The sequence below is a fragment of the Gnatocerus cornutus genome, chromosome 8 (genome assembly GCF_029298725.1).
Source record: "Gnatocerus cornutus isolate USDA-ARS CGAHR chromosome 8, icGnaCorn1.1, whole genome shotgun sequence".
Lineage (NCBI taxonomy): Eukaryota > Metazoa > Arthropoda > Insecta > Coleoptera > Tenebrionidae > Gnatocerus > Gnatocerus cornutus.
Genome location: NC_142240.1, coordinates 11,159,840 through 11,179,631, shown reverse-complemented (window position 1 = coordinate 11,179,631; position 19,792 = coordinate 11,159,840). Strand labels below are relative to the sequence as shown.

Here is a 19,792-nt window from a genome sequence, read left to right as displayed (position 1 = left end):
AAGCCATTTGCCCTTTCCTCTCTCTTCTCCCCACGCCTGATTTCTCGGTGAATCGGTGCCTTTATTTAGAATAATTTCTAATTTGTTAGCAAACAGGGAATTCCTTGTATGAATCACCATGACGTCATACCCTGGCACACTAGACATTTCCATTCACGCAAGGCGCAGTGGGTTGTCTACCAAGCAGGCGTACAACTGACATCGTCTCGCTCTAAAATTACAATCTTGTCGAGCTCTAGCTCTCAACTGACACAAATTTCTCCCGTCTTGAACGCGAATAACATTGTGAAAGTGCAGCATTTCAACGAAAACACCCAAATACAAGAGCCAACGTGAATATTTCGAAAACTCTCCAAACTAAAGGAGAATTAATGTAAAATCCTGACGAACTAACGCAGTTTTTTAAAGTTGTTTCATTTTCCGCATTTGGTAAAATTGTGTGGTGACAGGGGCGGGACGGCACTTGTTGCTCAATTGTTTTTGCCCCGAGTGTTGCAACAGTTGCAGTATTGTTGCAATTTAGTCAATTGTTGTCAGGTGGTGATCTAAAGGTGCAGTGACGTTTTTTCGGCATCTTCGTGGCTAAATACGCAAAAGACGTCCATCAACCTACTTATTATTTGATTTTCGTTCCCAATTCAGCGCCCTCACGCGGCGGTTGTGCACATCAGAACGAATACGTAGTTTCTCGAAAGCGGACGTGTGTGGCAAAGCATGAAGAAAAACACGAAATATGGTGTAATTGCGCGACCGAAGTGATCAAGTGCGGTACTTTCGTGTGTTAAAAATGTATGTGATGGTGTGGATGAGTGAGAAATGTGCAAAACGTTGGTGAAGACTCGAAAAATTTGATTGTAAACAAACTGAACAAGTCTGTAATTCCAAGATGGCTGGGTTTTGAAGGACTCTTTGTCCGTATGTCAGCATGAAAGTTGAGCTGTTTGCCCAAGAAAGGAGGATAGAGAGGTAAAGATTATATTACACGGTTAAATATATCGCAACGGTTCGACTGATAAGACGTCGCGACGCCCGCCGACATTTTCCTATCGTATCCGATGAAATTTCACAGCTTGCTGGCCTCGGCCTCGTCACGCCGACAATTATTTATTCTTCACCTCTACAACCACCTTCAAGAGTCAGACGACCTTCTTAAAAATGTACAAGGGGACGTTCATACAGCCCCAATCAAGCACAAACAAGTCGTTACTCCCCCAGTTGACGCGGCGCTCCTCACTCAACTACGCCTCAAAACCCAACCGAATTAAGCCATATGGAAACCTAGTCCGGCCTGTTTACGACGACACATTCAACATAAACGTCATAACGTTAAACATGAACACAAACATAATTATTGCTTCTATTGCGTAAGCCCCTGTGCGGGGAATTAGAGATAACTAGAACATTAACGTTTGACTGTAATTAAATTAGATCGTTATCCAACACTTTCGTGGGCCTCTTCTCCGAAACGTCGTTAAATCGAACATTTTGTTTATCCCAGGCTTGGCAAAATCCTTCTTGGCAACTCACGACGACGGCGAATTTCTTGCATTTTTATTGGTTTCTACTTGTTGCTAACATTTGTATCACACACAGACCACCAAATTGATTACCCTTCCAAATACCAGTTGTCTGAAATCATGATTTGACACTAATTGTTCTGACCAAAACGAATCAAGAAAACAGGTTGTTTACTTAATAATAAATGCTAGAATCATCCATTCTGTTGGACTAAATGTGGGTTACCAACAGTCGAGTCACGTTTATGTATGCCGCCAACGAATGTTGGCTTTTAAAGCAAATTCGATGGTTACTAAGCATATTAATACATTCTTTACGAAGTAAACAGAGTTCTATACGCTATTTTTTCTGTCGTCGTAATGTGGATGGTAACCGATCAATTTTAAAAATAGGTGAGAATGATCATTTCCTTTCCAAGAAGTAATGACCAAGTGACGTAAGGAGGTTATATGTTTTTGTGATATATTGCTTCTATGGTTACAGCCAATCAAGTGGTTTGTTGCTAGGTTACATTTGACTGGAAAATAAAGTGTAGTTTCTTTAGGTTGCATATGTCCACTTTGAGAATTTTTCTGTAGTGTAATTTTTACATGCCTTACTGGCTATAGACTTTGTGGATTTATTTTCAACGAAGTCTATTGCTTTGCGTAGGCGGAAACTTAGCCAAATTTATTACAGATCTACCTCGTCAAACGCTAATATTACTTTTGTGCTTGGTAACTACTTGGCGTAATCTGGCATTTCATGAAATGCTAAGTTACTCCCAAAAAACGACGTTAGAATGTTTAAAATTTTGCTTCTAGAAATAACCTTTTTGGGTTATCTAACAACTCAAAAAGCGTTCTGATAATTTGTCACTGACCTTCTTAACACGCTTTACTGTGAATCACACATTAGTACACCAAAACCTTGACACCTCATTTTGAGTTATACCTTGAGGAAATAAATATCAAATGATCAACTTCTTCCTCAGTAACCTTTAAACATTTGCATTTTGATAATGTTAAAGTAATTTTTAATTGTAGGTAGACACGAGCTTTATTGTCATTTTAATTGCAATTTATGTTTGGATTATAAAACTGTGTTGACCAAAACGTCACAAATCTGGATCTTGGATATGTCAAAGCGAGGTCCAAAATTATTGCTCGCAATTGTATCTGAACAGGGTTACCACACCTTAATTTATCTTGAGCTCCCTGAAAAGAAAATGTGTGACTAATCCTTTGCAACAAAAAACATGATAATATATTGAATTAATCCTTTCGTTCTAAGTAATTTCCAAAGTAAATTGTTTATATCACCACACAACAAATAAATTTAATTAGTAAAATTTGGTTCAACCTTCACCGGCAATAAATACAGTCAACACAAATTTAATTTAATGTTTCCTGGCGAGTCAGATTTTTTGCATAATTTTTCCAGTCGTCTTGCTGATGGAAACGTAGGTGTTTAAAGGAAATAAAATGCATTTCCAATCTCTTCAATCGTGAGAATACCGTTTTTAATAAGAAAAGAAAGTCATTACGTTCACCAAACTTTTCATGGGTTTGCCCGTCATTGACGGTCGGCGGATTAAAATATCCACTTTTCGTTTATTGTATGTTACGGATTAATAGTCAAAAATATAGATTGTGGTGAAATTTTATTCAAATTAAATAGAACGGTTAATGTATTGGTTTACCTTCATAGAAACTGCGTCAAAGGTAGATAAAATTTAATAATATTTACAGAACTTCAAATATTTAAAATAATTTATTAAACTCACAAACAGTATCTACGTACGCGACTATCTTTACCGCATATGCAGCAAACAATATCGCATTATCACTTACAAATATTGGCTTTCAATTTATACCAAACAAAAACAGTTCTGTTTGCTCAAAAGACGGTATGTATGTTACCTTTTAACTGTATATTTAGGGCACACCATTACATGTCAATTTAGATTGAAGATCTTCGATACTTCGCATGGATGTGAACTAGGAATAATAACAATTAGGTATTGTTTGTATGTAGAAATATTTCACGTTTAAATTGGTTTCCCGTTTCTGCAGCAGACCAGACCATTCAAGTTTCCTCATTTAGCCAGAACGAAAACGAAGTTGTTAAATTTATCAGCGAAGCACATAATGAGCTATATAATCGTTAAAATATTTTTCTTCAAGATTAGAATAATGGCTGCAGCGGCGATAAGACTAATGAATCATGAAAGACTTCAAGCCTTAGCTATTTGTTTTTCTGTGATAACTAGCATTTCCTTCTGCTTACTAACTAGTCTGTTTTGTAAAATTAGTCAAGACATTTTTATGCATGAAATGTTACAACCTTGATAACGTTGAAAACAGAACAATAATTACTGTTACTGATAAAATTAAGAATACATTTCGCACCACGAAATCATCAGTCATTACGTTAATTGTTATTTGATAGGTGCTTGATAATTATAGTTTGTAATTACATAAAATTATTCTCGTGCGCAGCTGTTAGACAATATCATATACATTTTGTTACAATGTGTAACAAAGCAAACGTCCAGCTATTGCGTGTTTCGTAGTTACATCACCAGGCCCACGAATTAAATTAGTTAATCTTTAATTGCGTATCAGAAATGAAGTTTTTTACTCTGAAAAAGTTGTTACCTAATTTGATGTGAGTTACACAACTCCCAATTTATTTAAACGGAACTTAAAGTTCCGGCTTAGCTTTATTAATATCGAAGGTGTTATGAAATTGGTTTAAAGGTTCATTGATTTGTGTATAAAACTTCTGTTTAAATAGTTTCAGTACATTTCATTGGCTAATGATGTTATTGTTGTCATGTCACCGCGTGTGTTTTAAGTACCGAATTATCGATCAAGATAACAATAATAATCAATAAACCTCAATCATTTTCAAGTTCGTAGATAAATGAAGTTTTCTTCGGCTATAATATTTTTATAACCTGTGGTGAACATGCTCTAATGGTAAAAACGTAATAAATACGAAGAGTTTGTTTTATGAAACGGATAATTTTGTTTATTTCTAGCGCCTCATATACGGATAACTGTGCCCATGCGGGTTGATTAGTTTTGTTTTATGGTCTCTTCTCAGATAATGGAAGATAACAAAATCAATAGTGTTGTTATTTTGTTGAACGTTGCTTTTGCGATAAAAGTGTCACTGCTAGCGAAAATGGTACTTTTTGCGGGTAGGTACAGTTAGATAGTTACAATTGGGACTATAAATTAATAAGACAAAAGTTTCATAAAAAATTGGGACATACAAATTACTTTTGGCTCATCGGTATGTTTATTTGTGAACGGAGAAAATCCTTTTATTCAATTTTACGAAATTTACGAATAAAACAATCTTGTTTTGCTACTTTTACGAATTTCACATATTTTTCTTGTGGTAGAAAAGCTAAACCTCTAGATTAAGAAAGCGTGACAAAAATATATCGAGTATGTGGTCTGTTAAGTTAAAGCTTTAATTTTGATCGATCGGATCGATTTACGTCAACAATATTCAGCAATAAAGAACACTTTTATTCAGTCGATTGTGAAGTCAGTACAAATTTTAGGACTAGCTTTATCTAATTTGGTCTTTTACGTACACTTCTCTATTAATATCAATTTTATTTTTTGTTACATCACGAGCATTAGTAATTTTTCCCATAAATATCCAAGTTGCGTCATAACAACACGCACCACTTCTGTAACAACGTGGACGCAAGTTTGCACCACCAACTTGAAATCCCAGTTTTTCCAGCTAAAAAAAAATGAGAATTGGTCTCTGCTAATGTTACTTGACTTTACACGTGATTAATTACTTCTAGCCTTTGTTTTCGTTACAGGAATTCTAACAATATTAATTTGTTTTTAATTACTTTGAACCCTTGGTGCAGTCTTGAACAATTTGGGCAAGTTGCCATCATTTTTGTCTAATGTTGCAGTCAACGTAATTAATCAATATCTACACGAAACATTACTTTTGTGTTTGTTACATTTATGACGCATTACTTCAAAAAGTATTTTTACTGCCGGCGGCATTGCTGCATTATTAAGTTATAAATTTCGGTTTTGCCGATGTTTTGAAAGAATAAAATAAATATCAAGTTCTTGGTTATAAAAAACGTGATAACTAATCTAAAAATAATGAAAGTTGTTGAAAACGCGTGACGTGTTTATCCCAAAAGTACAATTAAAACTTGGAGGTTTGGCAAAAGAATGTTGATAGATTCTATCGTTTCACGTGGCGGTTAATAATTCACAACAATTGAAGCAATTCTACTTTTTCAGTTGCTACAAGAATGACTTCTTTGATGTACCGTCGGATCTTCTTGTTTTGGTGGAGCTCTAAAATAAATCTGTTTTGATTTTGCACTTGAAATAACTTCTTGGCAAATGCGATGTTTAGATAAATTCATTCTTTCTACGTAACATCACTTTCAACAGTTAAGAGAATGTAATAGAAACCGCGAATATAAATTGACTTTTTTGTTTTAAAACAAAATTGGAAGCCGATTTTAGCTTCTTTGTTTTTTTAATTGAATTTAGAAACTCGTTTTGGTTTTCATAGCAGTACCAACGACGTGTAATTCCAAGAAGCAAAAAATAAAGGCAGTCGGCCAGACTTCCAACATTAGCACGAGAACGTGGTGCCAAAATGTTGCCCTATTTTGCGTGTGTAGTCACTAGAACTGCATTCCTTTATAAAAATATTCATATTTTTTTCTTTTTCAGGGAATGCATGACATGTTCATCCAATCCCAGCAACTGGTCACGAGTAGCAGCAGCGGGGCGGTGCAACCTAAAAAACGTAAAGCAGAACATTACAGCGGTGACAATAGCAATAGCAACAGCACAAACGGTAGCAACAAACCTAGCGGAGGTGATACAACATTCGTGCCACAGGAGTCAGTGTATGCAGTGACTAATTTTAGTCAGACTGACTTAAACAATGCAAGTCCAAATAGTCAGCAACCGTTCGTACGTGCTTCTACTATCAAACTTTTAGATACTTACCAACGCTGTGGCCAAAAGGTGAGAGCGCCAGAAGAGAGCATTTCGTTGCCAAAACTTTACGTCTAAATTATCGCAAATTGTCCAAAAGCTTTACAAGTCACGAATCCGCCAAACGTGCACGAAGTTTCATTTGCGAATTCACTGCAAGGACTTAAACAGATGTCGGAGTTTAACAACTCAGTTATAGATCCTTGCAGATGTCTTAAACTAACAAGTAAAACTTGTCGGTTTCTTTCATGTCTATTTTATACCGGAAATTTATTACAACGAGCCATGAATTGAAAGGGCCTAAAACGAAAAGTTTGGTGGATCCGCGGCTCAATTCTCGCATCCATGTATCAACGTTATCGTTTGAAACGTCATATTTTTCAAAACGTGTCACTCTTACGTTGTGTGTCCTCATTAAAATGAATTACTCGAATTCGTTCTGTTGAAACATGTGCTAATGGGGTCCTGTTTGAATGCTATTGCAGCGTAAAGCCTGGTCGCAGGAAGGTAATGGTGATAGCGGCGAGGCTGTTTCCAATACAGATTGCAGCAGCTCAGCAACCACGACGGCCCACAGCAAGGTTACAGCGGCTCCGGGGGCGAACCCCCAGCCGCAAGGTAAGAAAAAATGTAATGAAACTTTATTACAAACATTCGATAAAGCAGTGTTGCCACAGTATAATAAAGATCACACTACGTTCTCCATTCAGGACGCATAATTTAAACCGCAACACGATTTAATTGGGTACTTAAGTGGGAGCGAACGAATAATGAACCTAGAAACTATAATATGCTGTGGCAAGCGGGCACATTTGATCTGAACGTCTACAATCAACAGGAATTCGGTGCCATTGCTTAATTCTGTGTTGCATTTTAGTAGTTCACGTCAAGCAGTATTATAACTATTTGGGGTGATGAATACCTTTCATACTAACAAGCATGCTTCCTTAGAAACTGTATCTGTTAGTCTTAAAAATATTGTGTATAATCACTTGTGAAATAGCGATATTTTATTACAATCTTTATGTTGCTGCAACCAAAACAAACATGAAGATTCATACAATCTAGGGTGACTAAGCTTTGTTATAGCGATAGTGTTCTTGTAAATTGTAATAAGATATCAGTCTAAGTTCAAACAAATCAGTTTTATGACAGTATGTAGGCGCTTGGTTAGCATCCACATAAATTGTCATTTCATTAAGAAAGTCTTTTGTGGTGACTCCACATAGTTTTCGCAATAGGTCTTTATTTGTTCAGAAGTTGTTGTCATTTGGTTCTCCGTACGTATAATCTAGGTAAAGTAGTATAATTGTAACCTTTCGGCAGGTTCTGGCAGTGGAGCAGACGGGGACTACCAACTTGTACAACATGAGGTGCTCTACTCAATGGCGAATCAATATGAGGTGCTCGAGTTCCTCGGACGGGGCACCTTTGGACAAGTTGTCAAATGTTGGAAGAAGGGCACCAATGAGATTGTCGCCATTAAAATACTCAAGAATCACCCTTCTTACGCCAGACAGGTACGATTTACAACAAGCGCTGCGTCATTCCAAGTCAATAATGCGATTTTTCTAGGGTCAAATCGAAGTCAGCATTCTATCAAGATTGAGTCAAGAAAATGCCGACGAATTTAATTTCGTCAGAGCATACGAGTGCTTCCAACACAAGAATCACACTTGTCTTGTGTTTGAAATGCTGGAACAAAACCTCTATGATTTTCTGAAACAAAACAAGTTCAGCCCCCTGCCGCTAAAATACATACGGCCTATTTTACAACAGGTGCTGACAGCGTTGCTAAAATTGAAGGTAAGATTGAATTCCGGACAATAGCAAACATTCTGTACCCAAATCGAAGAATTTTGTTTTGTTCGATTTTAAAATCGAACACGGAGTAAATATTTACTGTTAAAAGCGGCGATAAAAATAATCTTCTTGTTTGTTTTCTCGTATCGTTAACAAAATTAATTTTGACTTTGTCTTCTCCAGCAACTGGGATTGATCCACGCTGATCTCAAACCAGAAAACATAATGTTGGTGGATCCAGCACGGCAACCCTACAGAGTAAAAGTCATCGACTTTGGAAGTGCAAGTCACGTTAGCAAAGCAGTATGCAACACCTACTTACAGTCGCGTTATTACCGCGCACCTGAAATTATCCTGGGGTTGCCTTTTTGTGAAGCAATCGACATGTGGTCTCTGGGTTGCGTGGTGGCGGAATTATTCCTCGGTTGGCCACTCTATCCAGGATCTTCAGAATACGACCAAATCAGATACATCAGTCAAACACAAGGATTACCAACTGAACACATGTTAAACAATGCATCAAAAACGACCAAGTTCTTCTACCGGGACATGGATAGCACTTATCCGTTCTGGAGGTTAAAAACGCCCGAAGAACACGAAGCCGAGACTGGGATAAAGTCAAAAGAGGCTAGGAAGTACATTTTCAACTGTTTGGATGATATTGGACAAGTTAATGTGCCCACCGACCTCGAGGGTGGGCAACTGTTGGCTGAGAAAGTCGACCGGAAGGAGTTTATAGACCTTCTGAAAAGGATGTTGACAATGGACCAGGTAGCAATATTTTATCCGTTTTTATATAAAAACATTTTCATTGGCATAATACCATTTTGCAATGTTACTCTTTTTTTTTTCTCCAGGAACGAAGAACCACACCGGGTGAAGCACTGAATCATCCATTTGTTAGATTGGCACATTTAGTGGATTATGCACATTGCAATAACGTGAAAGCTAGTGTACAGATGATGGAAGTTTGTCGACGAAATGACTACAACAGTTCTGCTTCCGGCTCACATCATCAAGCTGCTCAACAAACAACATCTCTTGTCAATTTCGTGCCAGGTTCAAATGGCAACGTTACCTTTACTATTAATAACCAGTTGACCAATCAAGTGCAGAGACTAGTACGAGATCGCTCAGGATTTGATAACCTTGTAAGTGTTTTAATTACATGATAATAAAACGAAATAACGTTGCAGTTTCAGTACCAGATTTACAATGGAAGAACTGTGGGGCGACAATACGCGCCCAGTAGTAGAGCCGATCCATTCCAACACCAACTGGTATCTAGTATTCTTTGTCCAGCTGGGTACCAAGGCATGGGGGGTTCACCGGCCAAACATGTGACAGTGGTTCAACAACCGCCTCTACAAATTCAACAGCCTATTTTGAGTCAACCGGGACAACAACAATATGTTCCTGTGAGTGTGGTGGAGCCGACAGGAAGACAAATGCTTCTCACAAACGCCGTGCAAACATCTTGGCCGACCAATCGCCAACAAATGGCAATAGTACCGTCCTGGCAACAAATTCCACAACACGCTGCTATCCAACAACCGCTCTTATCCGAAGCAGAATGGGGAAGACCACTCCTGGTCGATTCATCCGCGATCTTACAAGAACAGAGGCCTGTATTTCCCGTCGACGTGGCTACTGAAGTTTACAATTCTGCTATCGTTGATCACTCGGGGAGTACGTGGGGAACTAGCAAACGGAGTTCGAAGAACCATCACATGCAACAAGCGAACTCGCACCACAGCCACCATCATTTAATGGTTCCGACACACCACAGATCACAACATCATGACAAAAAGGAGCAGACACAACTGAGTCCTGTTAAAAAACGAGTCAAGGAGAGTTCACCACCATCGGATCAAATCAACTATTCTGGAGGAAGAAGGAATCACACTCCGAATTCCAATCACTGGCAGTCCCATTCACAAGTATGTCGTTTGTTTTGAATTGGTGAAGTTGTTCTACTTGAGAATGTTTCAGGTTAATTCACATGACCACCACGGACAGACGAATGGTAGACAACATATGCAGCAGACCATCACCATTCACGATACTCCGTCACCACCAGTTTCGGTTATTACTATTTCTGATGATGACGACGAAGAAGGAGCCCCAGGAAAGAAGTTGAATAGAGCTCAGAACAATGGGGGACAGCAAAATGTTAATAATAGGAAGAATGTGATAAGTTGTGTGTCAGTCCCGGATAGTGATAATGAGGATCGAAGTTCGTCGAAAGTGAGTTGCATTGATTGTTTTAGCGACATTTTTTCTTGACTTCTCTTTTTCAGCATCATTCGTCGCAGCCTTACCAACACCAAATGATCAAGAACGAACCAACTCCCACGAACTACGCATCCGTTTCGCAGAAGAAACGTTTATTGGCCAAAGCACAATCAGAATGTATGCTGAACGTACCAACTAAGCAAGAGCCGGGCATCGAATATCATCGATCGAACGACTATAATATACCCCAACAATCCCATTGTAGTTCAGCTTGTAAAGAGCCCATCCAGAGCTACCATTATGGCAATGCTGGTTCATCGGGTCAAGACCAGCAACCTGTTGTTTACACTTCCAGCGACAAGAGGGTTTCATGGGCACCCCCCGTTGCTCATAACCCAAGTTCACATGGAGGTCATCGACGGCACTCCGCCGTGCCTGTTGTGAGTTTGAGGGAGTATAATATACCGACTCAAACTCACAAAGAATATATACAGCCACCGGCGGCTCATACGACGAGGGATAATCTAGCAGTTGCAAGAGAACAGCATCTGCTGGCTCCGGGGAAGAGTTGGGGACCACAGGCGATACATCAGAGTTATAGGTGAGTCGAGTACTGTGAGGTGGTTGATTAAACTAACATTGTAAGAAGTTGAATGATTTTCAGTGTTTTATTTGTAAATCGAGGTAAATCATTCATCTTTCTGATCGAGGCATGTGGTTATTGTTGGTATAATATTTTGCATGATATTGATACGTTGGGTGTGGTTGTAGACACAGCAATGCTCATCTATCGCCCCAGCCACTCGCTGGCGCTCCCAGGTTATCACCGCAACATCCGCTGGCGGCCGCTGGTCAGCCTCTTTATCATCAGACAGAACTTTATCGTCGTCCTGTCTATGTAACGACAGCACAACCAGCTTATTTACCAGCCACACACCAAGTGGCACCATCAGGGTAAGTTACCAGTAAATATTACGTAGTGGAAATTAGTTTCGTGCTTTTTCAGAATTCTGCGTAAAAGAAAATTTAATCGAAATTAGTGTTTTTTTAATTAGATTAGAGTATAGATTTTGTAGAATTAGAATAGAGGGTTGGTAATACTGTATCTTAGAAGTTGCAAATTTTTTACTATTGTATTTTTACAATAAATTCCGTCTTTTTTTGCGCAGTCTAGTTTTTGTGGGTGTGAAGAGTGTGGGGATGTTTTTATAAGTTTCTTTTGTTGTAGTCGCGCCCTGCCACCTCCGCCAGCCCACCACTCGAGCGCTCGTCCGGTGTTAGCAAGTCACACAAGTCATCCGCTGCCTGCTCACCTTCAATTTCCATCCCAAGTTGCGACCGCTTCGTACGGATTCGCCCCCTTGAGTCCCGCCAAAACTCACCAATACCAACCTCCAAGCTTGTGGTTTGCCGAATAATAGCCACGAAGCTCAAAGATAATAATATTTTTTCGTTAACAATTTGGTTAAAGGTAATATTGCATAATATTTATTTTTAAAAAAACGTTTTCTGTATGGTTTAATTAGTTGTAGGTGTCAGTAGTATGCAATGTTATCTTTATTTTAATATTCATGTGCAATGCTTTTTATTTTCGCGTATTCAGGTATACTAATCGTTAAGTTACAAGGTTGCGTTGTAGTTGGAGTTCACGTTCACATTTTATTCTTATCTGTTTTCACTCATTTTATTTAGTAGTATTACACAGGAGATATACTTTAATGTTTTAAGGGCATACGTTAATTTTAACGCTTGAAAAGTGATCTATAAAATGTACAGAAAAAAAAGTTTGTATAATCTGTATAATAACAATAGAGTATCGTAGATTAGTATTTTCATGCAGAGACAATGTCCAGTCTTTATTTATTGCAAAGTTTTAAAACTGCCTTTCATATCAAAATAGTTCATATTGATCTTAAGCATTTTAGTCACTTTAGACGTAAGTAACCTCTCAGTTTCTTATCAGTTGTACATATTATTTCTATTTTATTTAATTTCATTAAATGGTGGCAACTGAGACATTATAATTTGGATTTAGGAATTGTATTTTGTGGAATTACTTAAATCATATGATTGTTACTAAGTTGATGTGCATTTTTATTGTATATTTATTACTTTTAATTTAATGCTTACTAAAGTAAATTACGTTTTCCAGAATTATCTGGATTATTCAATACGCTTCGTTTGCTATTTTAGGTGTGGGATAGCTTGTTTAAGCTTGAAGCAGTTGAAGTGATCGCCTAAACGTCACACAAACTCTCGGAAATTACTACTAAAAAGTTACTAGTCATGGTGTATTATATTTTTGTGTGTCCCCAATGAAGTGAGCGATTGTATGACGTTTATACAGTCGCTGATGTGGAATGTTTAAAAAAAAATTGATGTGCCTGTTATAATATTATGTATGACCCTCTTGGACGTACACTCTATGTTTGACGTTTAAAACAAAAACATTGTGCACTAACTGTCTTAAATGTTTTTTCAACAGGGATTGACGTCAATAGAGTTGCGGCATATATAGTTGTGATATTTAATAAATCATTTTAATTGTATATAACGTATAATTGCCTAAATGTAGAATGGAAATTCGTAAAAATGTTTTTACTTTTTTGGTTAGGGTAATAGTTTTTACGGGTTTCGGCAAATATTTTATTAGAGGTAGTCAGTACGATACCTATAACTCTAGATGTAGAGTATTAATGGTAGTTGTACAAATAAATAATATTTTTGGATTGTGTAGACTTAGATTTGGGTATATTAATATCGATAATATAATAATCAGGTGTTTCTCGCGTAGGTTTTTTCTTCATAATGTTCACGTTGATGCATGTTGATGTAGTTTTTTTTATGTTTAGTTCCTTTAAATTCTTAACTTCGCCTTTTTTGACAAATTGTGTATATATTTTCTTTATTGATACTGTGATCATAAATTTTCTCATCTTCATGATAATTTTCTTGCGTTTCTAAAACGATTATTTTATTCCAATTAGTATTAACAGTTACTTGCAATAATAAATAAGTTGGCCAAATGTTGGTTTTGAGACTTTATATAATGCCTTATTCTCAGAACAATATTGTATCGATAGAACTCCCGATTTATTAAACTATAATCTCAGACATGGTAGAGTGGACAAATTATGTTTCTATGTAGCTGTAAATATTATTAATACTAGATATTATGTGATACCAATATAAATTTCTCTGAGTGTTTAGCGAAATTTAAAACTAATGGCATTCAGTCCACTTTTTGGTCTGAGTTGAAAAAAATTGCTTTTATTCTTTTTAATAATGCACAGGGTGAAATGTTTATACAAAAATTGAACACAGCGAATTAGTGTAGTAGCAATTGCCAAATTTCCATTTGATGTGTAACAATCATCGAATTTTTTTGCTTTCTATATTTGCTTTGGTTTTAAAGACTGGCCTATCTATAATTATAAAATATGTTAGTTTGCATAATCTGCAGTATTATAAACCTTTCATTGGCTTTAGTTGTATATAATATGCTTAACAATGCGAATAATGCATTTTATCCTATGTAATTGGTACAAGTTTATTTTAAACCCTCGACTATTTTGTATTTGCTCCCTCTAATATAATACACTTGTATGTTATTATTGTAAAATTACGCCACAATTATACATATAATGCGATTTAATGTATTGTTGGATCGTTCTGTGTAATATCAAAAAAAAGCACAATAATTAAAAAGTACCTCATATAAGTAAATTAGCCGATCTCTCTATCGTAGAATTGATTAAAATACATTGAATTGTGTTATTATTACTCATTTATTCGACTTATAATTGGGTTGGTTTTTTTTTTATTATTAGTTACCACATATATATTATTTGTACTGTAGACGCGCTTAATATGGTTGTAGTTTTTCTATTTCTGTTTGGCGACTAGATCAAATTTTCTAAATATCAAAAGAAAACACTTCCGATCTGATATGTAATAAATATTTAAGATTTTTACTAATGATCTAAAGGCTGCACTACAGAATAGATTCTTTACAGAGTATCGGCAGTTGCTACGTTCGCCGTTCTAGTGTATCCCAAAAATTTGGAAATGGGTTTGCAGCAACTCCCGGACTCTTTTGTAGATTTACTATATTATTAGTGTTACACAAGACTGGTGTAGTTTGATGTCAATATATAGCGAAATTAGAGGTGTTCGCACCTAAATTTATATGGTGATAGGCTGTCGTAGTGATTTAATCTTAATGTATATTGTTAATTAACTAACGTAACCATTTGTATATGGATTGTCGGATTTTTTTGGTGTCTTATTTTAACGATGTCATTCCATCAATGGAATTTATCCGATTGGTTCACGACGATATACAAAAAGATGAATAGTACAAACTGTTAAATATGTATATACGTTGAAACAACTAAATTAAAATTTTTAATTTGAAAGATTCCATAGTTGATGATTCTGTGATTCAAAATTATTTAAGTCAGTGGGAGAAACTTCGTTGGTGGAATAATATTCGTGTAACTATTTAAGCATGGGTGATTTATAATATTTATTTAAGTACAAAAATGTGTATAGAATGGTTACACTTTTACTAAGAAAAACTACTAAAAATTTAACACTGCTGTTTTTTATCTTACAAAAATTAGAAATGGATCATATAGTGTATGTCAGTCATATAATACTATTAGCTGTTTTTCAATAAATAAATAATTGTAATGTTGAAAAATATCCTTTGTCAAAACTATTTGCACTTAATGATTCCCGTAATTCTTAGACAATCCTGTGAGGAGTTGAAATTACTTTATAAGAGCCCGCACTGCTGTAACGTGTGTTGCAAGAGTGCGCTCGTGATTATGTTTTTGAATCTTTAATATAAAAATTTATAAGCTTATAATGCAACTTTTAAAAACTATACTACTAGTAGGCAAAAATTAGAAAATGTAATAAAATTTAGGGAAATTGGTCCTACAAAATTAAAAATGAGTTGTATACTGCTAATGGAATGATTTCTTAGCGTAGTAATTGACATATCATTTATTTCACCTATTTTTTTAATCCACTTTATAACGAATTACGCAAACAATTCTTTTTTTTGGTTGTGTTTTGTAAATTCGAGTTGTTGTTTGCGCCGTATCACGGGAATTGGTTGAGACGAAATGGTATTCTCGTTTTGGTCTAGTTGGGTTTAAACTGTGGTAATTGGAAACATTAGCAGGGTACATGACTTTTGTGATTATTTGTGACGTCCATATTTTCTGAATTCCCTATTTCATTTCAACTTGATGGGGGCAATTCAGAACTATATGTTACTAAATTCTGACTGCACTTACTGACTGCATTAAGTAACCTGCCACAACCGTGTTAGTTGGACCAAGATATAAATATTTAAACCACATTTTCATGTTCGTACAAGTTATCAATGTTCTTACGATAATAGATATTAATGTGATTTGGGCCTGAACCATTTGTAAACAATTTAATGTAACATAGAGACATCTGCATGTTTAACATAGATTTATAACTGTAAAGCTTGCATAGGATTTATTAAATATTTTAGTATGTTTTCTCTATTACGACTAAATGTTGCCTTTTTGTCAAAGATTGTACATCTATGCTGATGTAGAAGCACACCGACGACATATTTGTTGGATGGGTGTATTTGGCATTAATAAACAGTCTATCCAAGGCTTGTGCGCGCTTCGTTCATTTTTATTACCCAGAAATATTTCTCATTACACAAACAATTTAAAGATGGTAAGTGAAGACTGATCTTTGGAAATAATTGGGACATTTTAGTCGATCATAAGAACTATTTGTGGTTTAGGGCGAGTTTCCCTCAAATCTTCACATGAGCGTGGCTAATCTGAGTTAAAATTAAGAAATGCCAACGTTCCTTACAGAAAAGCTGAAATTTAAAAGTGCAAGAAGGTGAGTTATCCTAGCGGTTAGCCCATCTGTTGATGTGAAAATTGATGAATTGTGGTCTAAATTAACGAAAGCATCAATTGGTGATTCCGTTCCACATAAAATAAATAAATAAAAATATTAATATATGATTCACGGAATAAACGTCTTTAGAATGTGAGATATGTTGGTAGCTCTGTTTTCCAGAGGATCAAAGTTGGTTTGCGAGCATGTGCAGAAAAGATTTAAATGTCGATAAAATTTTAAACATACCGCCCAGCTGCATGTTGCGCCACTGGTAGATCGACAGCTCAGATGGCAGCACATTCGTGGCGGGCTTTTTAAAACTTCGCTTTCGTGGAATTAATTATCGACAATACCTGCCTGTCAAGGCCACTTTAAAAATCGTTGATAACTGAACGATTATTTCAGGTAAGAATCAGACGACGACAATAGATTTGTGGCGCCCAGTCGATATCAATTCGTTGGATTTTAATTAATGAATGTCGGAAAAGATTGGCAAATATCGTGATTTCGTCTTGAGTGTATTACTAAACTTTTCCTTTTCTACATTTGTAATTGGCCACGGGTTTCCCGCCGCGTGTAGTTTGCGCCCGTCGATAAGCTAACAGGGCATCGACCGCTGTTAGCTCGCAAGGGAGTGGTAGCCATCACCACCAATACACAACCAGGTTCCAACGAATCGTGTGTAGTGCGTCGCGACCATTGGTCTACAATTTGTCGACCAATCATTGGGAAAGTGCAGACTAAAATATCCAATGTAAGTCCACAAATTATCAAACATATTCAGTGCATGCTTCGAGGGTTGAACCGGCAAAATACAATTGTTTATTGTTAATCCGCCCGCAAATTTCCACATTTTACAACGTTACGACATGATCTCGACGTAATGGCGACCAAGCTTTCCTGTTACGACCGTTGCATGATTTACGTTTGGGATGCTACAAAAAGGCGCTTTCCATTGTTGGGGTGATGCGAAATCAACAACGGTGGAAAATTTCGGGGAAATTCAGCGATTTTAGTCGTCTTATGAAGATCAATAGCGTTTTCAGGGGTTTTAGGACACTTTACATTTATAACCTATTTCATGTTAGGTCACTTTAACTTTTAAATTAGGTAGTCTTACGTCTAGGACATTCATGAATAACGTAAACAAGGGGATTAATCACGACTGAATATTCAGTGCCCGTAGTTATGACTTCTAAATTACGATTATGAATATTTTTCGACTTTTTGTGTCACGTTATCAAAAAACATGTAAATCAAGCTTTACTGTCACTGATTGACTTTTAACTTTGAGTTATGACAAGAAGTGTCAAAATGACGCAGAAAAATATCGAGGATTTGAAAGTGAGGTTACAAAAAATAAAGGGTGCTTTAGACTTTTTGTCAATAAAGTCTAACAAGGGCCCGGGCACCACTTTTCACGATCCTGGAACCATCTTCATGTTATTTTACATCCCTAAACTATTTTCTTTCATAATCAAAACTATTTTCAATATACAGAGTGTTTATGAAAAAAAATGAATCCTTGGGATTCTAATCATGTAATCTTGCAGCGTTTAACTCCCTGGCCCTCCCAAGCCTCCAGCAATGGAGCAAATAGCGACAACCACCGACGGCCAAGTGGTCATGCAAACCGTGCAGGGTGTAAGCCCCCAGCAAGTTCAAGTAATGCAGATGAACACCGGCCAAGTCATCCAAGGAGCAAATGGTCAACAGATAATGGTACATGCAGTTCCTCAGAGTGGTCAAATTCAAGTTACACCCGCCGGTACACAGGGTCTCCAGCAGATACAAGTTCTCCCTGTGTCGAGTTTACAAACTGCTCAGGGCCAAGTTTTGTTACAACAGCCGCAACAAGCACAGATAGTTCAGTCGTTAGATGGACAGACTTTTATTTATCAACCAGTAGCGATAGATAATGCTACTCTGCAACAGGCACAACCAACCGGTGCGGTGTTTATAACATGTAGTTTGTAACAAGTGTAATGGTTTTCTTTTTAGTACTTAATATAAATGGGAGTTTGGTACAAATAGCAAGTAGTCCGTCTGCTGCTACAACCACCACAGCCGTGGCTCAACCGGCGGTCACATCACCTACACAGACTGTCGTTCCTCAAACCATCACCACAGCGAACCAGTTGACTATGGCTAACGGAAATTTAGTCATGGTGAGAAATACCTCCGACGTACGTAAACTTATTAACATTCTACCATCACTACTAAAACGCCATCGTGGTGTCTTCACTTCTTAATTCCGAACTTTATAGATGGTACCGGGAACAAGCGGAACTCAATTCCAAAGAGTGCCTATACCAGGAACCGCAGAGTTTCTAGAAGAAGAGCCTCTTTACGTCAACGCGAAGCAATACAGACGGATCTTGAAAAGAAGACAAGCGCGAGCTAAGTTAGAAGCGGAAGGCAAAATCCCCAAAGAACGACCGGTAATTATGACAGTAAAACAAACCAACCGCTAATAGAACCTTTCAGAAATACTTGCACGAATCCAGACACAGACATGCGATGAACCGGATAAGAGGAGAAGGTGGAAGATTCCACTCCGGGTCTGTCAAGAAACGGAAGGAGGAGATGCAGCGACAACAACAGCAGCAGCAAACGCAACAGAGGTCGATCGGTGTTTCGTACAACAACATTGAACTTGCCACGCCAATTATCATCGAAGTAAGTTTGCAGCTGTTGTGAATTAGAAATTTAACGATTTTTTTTTCAGAATGTTATGCCAGACATAATCAAAACTGATCCACTCTCGATTGAGGGCAATTAGATAATTGTTAGTTTTAACTCTCAAAATGTAAATTATTAGAAATTTTGTAAATAGCTTCTTTAAGTTTTCTAATTGTTTGTATATATTGTAGGCATCCATGTCTATTTTTACATCTTCGTGTCATTCTTTTGTTGTTAAAGTGTCTTGCAGTTGATTCGATTTTGTATTAACAGTTTTGACTGATCTTGTAATTAGTTTTGTTATTAAATTATTTCATTTTTAAGCTGGCTTTCCATCTCTGAACTCAATCATAAAGAAATTCCACCACGACGGATTTTCTTTGAGTTGTTAATTCAACTGCGTAGAGATTGTTTGCTCATTTTTTGTATCTTTTAATGAATAAAAGGATATTTTCGATTACTTATGTTGTTTATTATTCACACCGTTAGATGATGGGAAACAATAAAAACTTGTTTAACCGGCGCTGGAATCAATTGAAGTGGCTAATCCAATGTTAACAACATTCTTCTTGTGCATCTTTTTATATTATGTAACAAAAATGCCAATGAAACGCTATTATTGTTGAAATAATAAAAATGGAGTTGGAATAAAA

At 36.7% G+C, this 19,792-nt stretch overlaps 2 protein-coding genes across 10 annotated transcripts; both read left to right on the top strand.

Annotated features, from left to right (window-relative positions):
- The first annotated feature begins 255 nt into the window (after window positions 1–255).
- On the top strand, window positions 256–12,057 carry Hipk (Homeodomain interacting protein kinase). 8 transcript variants are annotated; one of them, XM_088043112.1, is made up of 12 exons: window positions 256–966; window positions 6,240–6,539; window positions 6,995–7,127; window positions 7,836–8,029; window positions 8,085–8,315; window positions 8,496–9,086; window positions 9,170–9,463; window positions 9,509–10,252; window positions 10,305–10,559; window positions 10,613–11,148; window positions 11,319–11,501; window positions 11,761–12,057. In XM_088043112.1, the coding sequence occupies exons 2-12, from the start codon at window positions 6,243–6,245 to the stop codon at window positions 11,963–11,965; spliced, it is 3,663 nt and encodes a 1,220-aa protein (XP_087899238.1). In that variant the 5' UTR covers window positions 256–966; window positions 6,240–6,242; the 3' UTR covers window positions 11,966–12,057. The 8 variants fall into 8 exon arrangements, with proteins under 8 accessions (XP_087899238.1, XP_087899233.1, XP_087899241.1 ...); XM_088043107.1 differs by having other exon boundaries at window positions 6,995–7,139; XM_088043115.1 differs by lacking the exon at window positions 11,761–12,057 and adding an exon at window positions 11,554–11,715 and having other exon boundaries at window positions 6,995–7,139.
- A 5,061-nt stretch (window positions 12,058–17,118) lies between these two features.
- Window positions 17,119–19,599, top strand: LOC148169794 (nuclear transcription factor Y subunit alpha-like). Of its 2 annotated transcripts, none has more exons than XM_088043148.1 (6): window positions 17,119–17,211; window positions 18,011–18,405; window positions 18,459–18,625; window positions 18,725–18,898; window positions 18,945–19,136; window positions 19,186–19,599. In XM_088043148.1, the coding sequence occupies exons 2-6, from the start codon at window positions 18,045–18,047 to the stop codon at window positions 19,237–19,239; spliced, it is 948 nt and encodes a 315-aa protein (XP_087899274.1). In that variant the 5' UTR covers window positions 17,119–17,211; window positions 18,011–18,044; the 3' UTR covers window positions 19,240–19,599. The 2 variants fall into 2 exon arrangements, with proteins under 2 accessions (XP_087899274.1, XP_087899272.1); XM_088043146.1 differs by having other exon boundaries at window positions 18,459–18,643.
- Window positions 19,600–19,792: the final 193 nt, after the last annotated feature.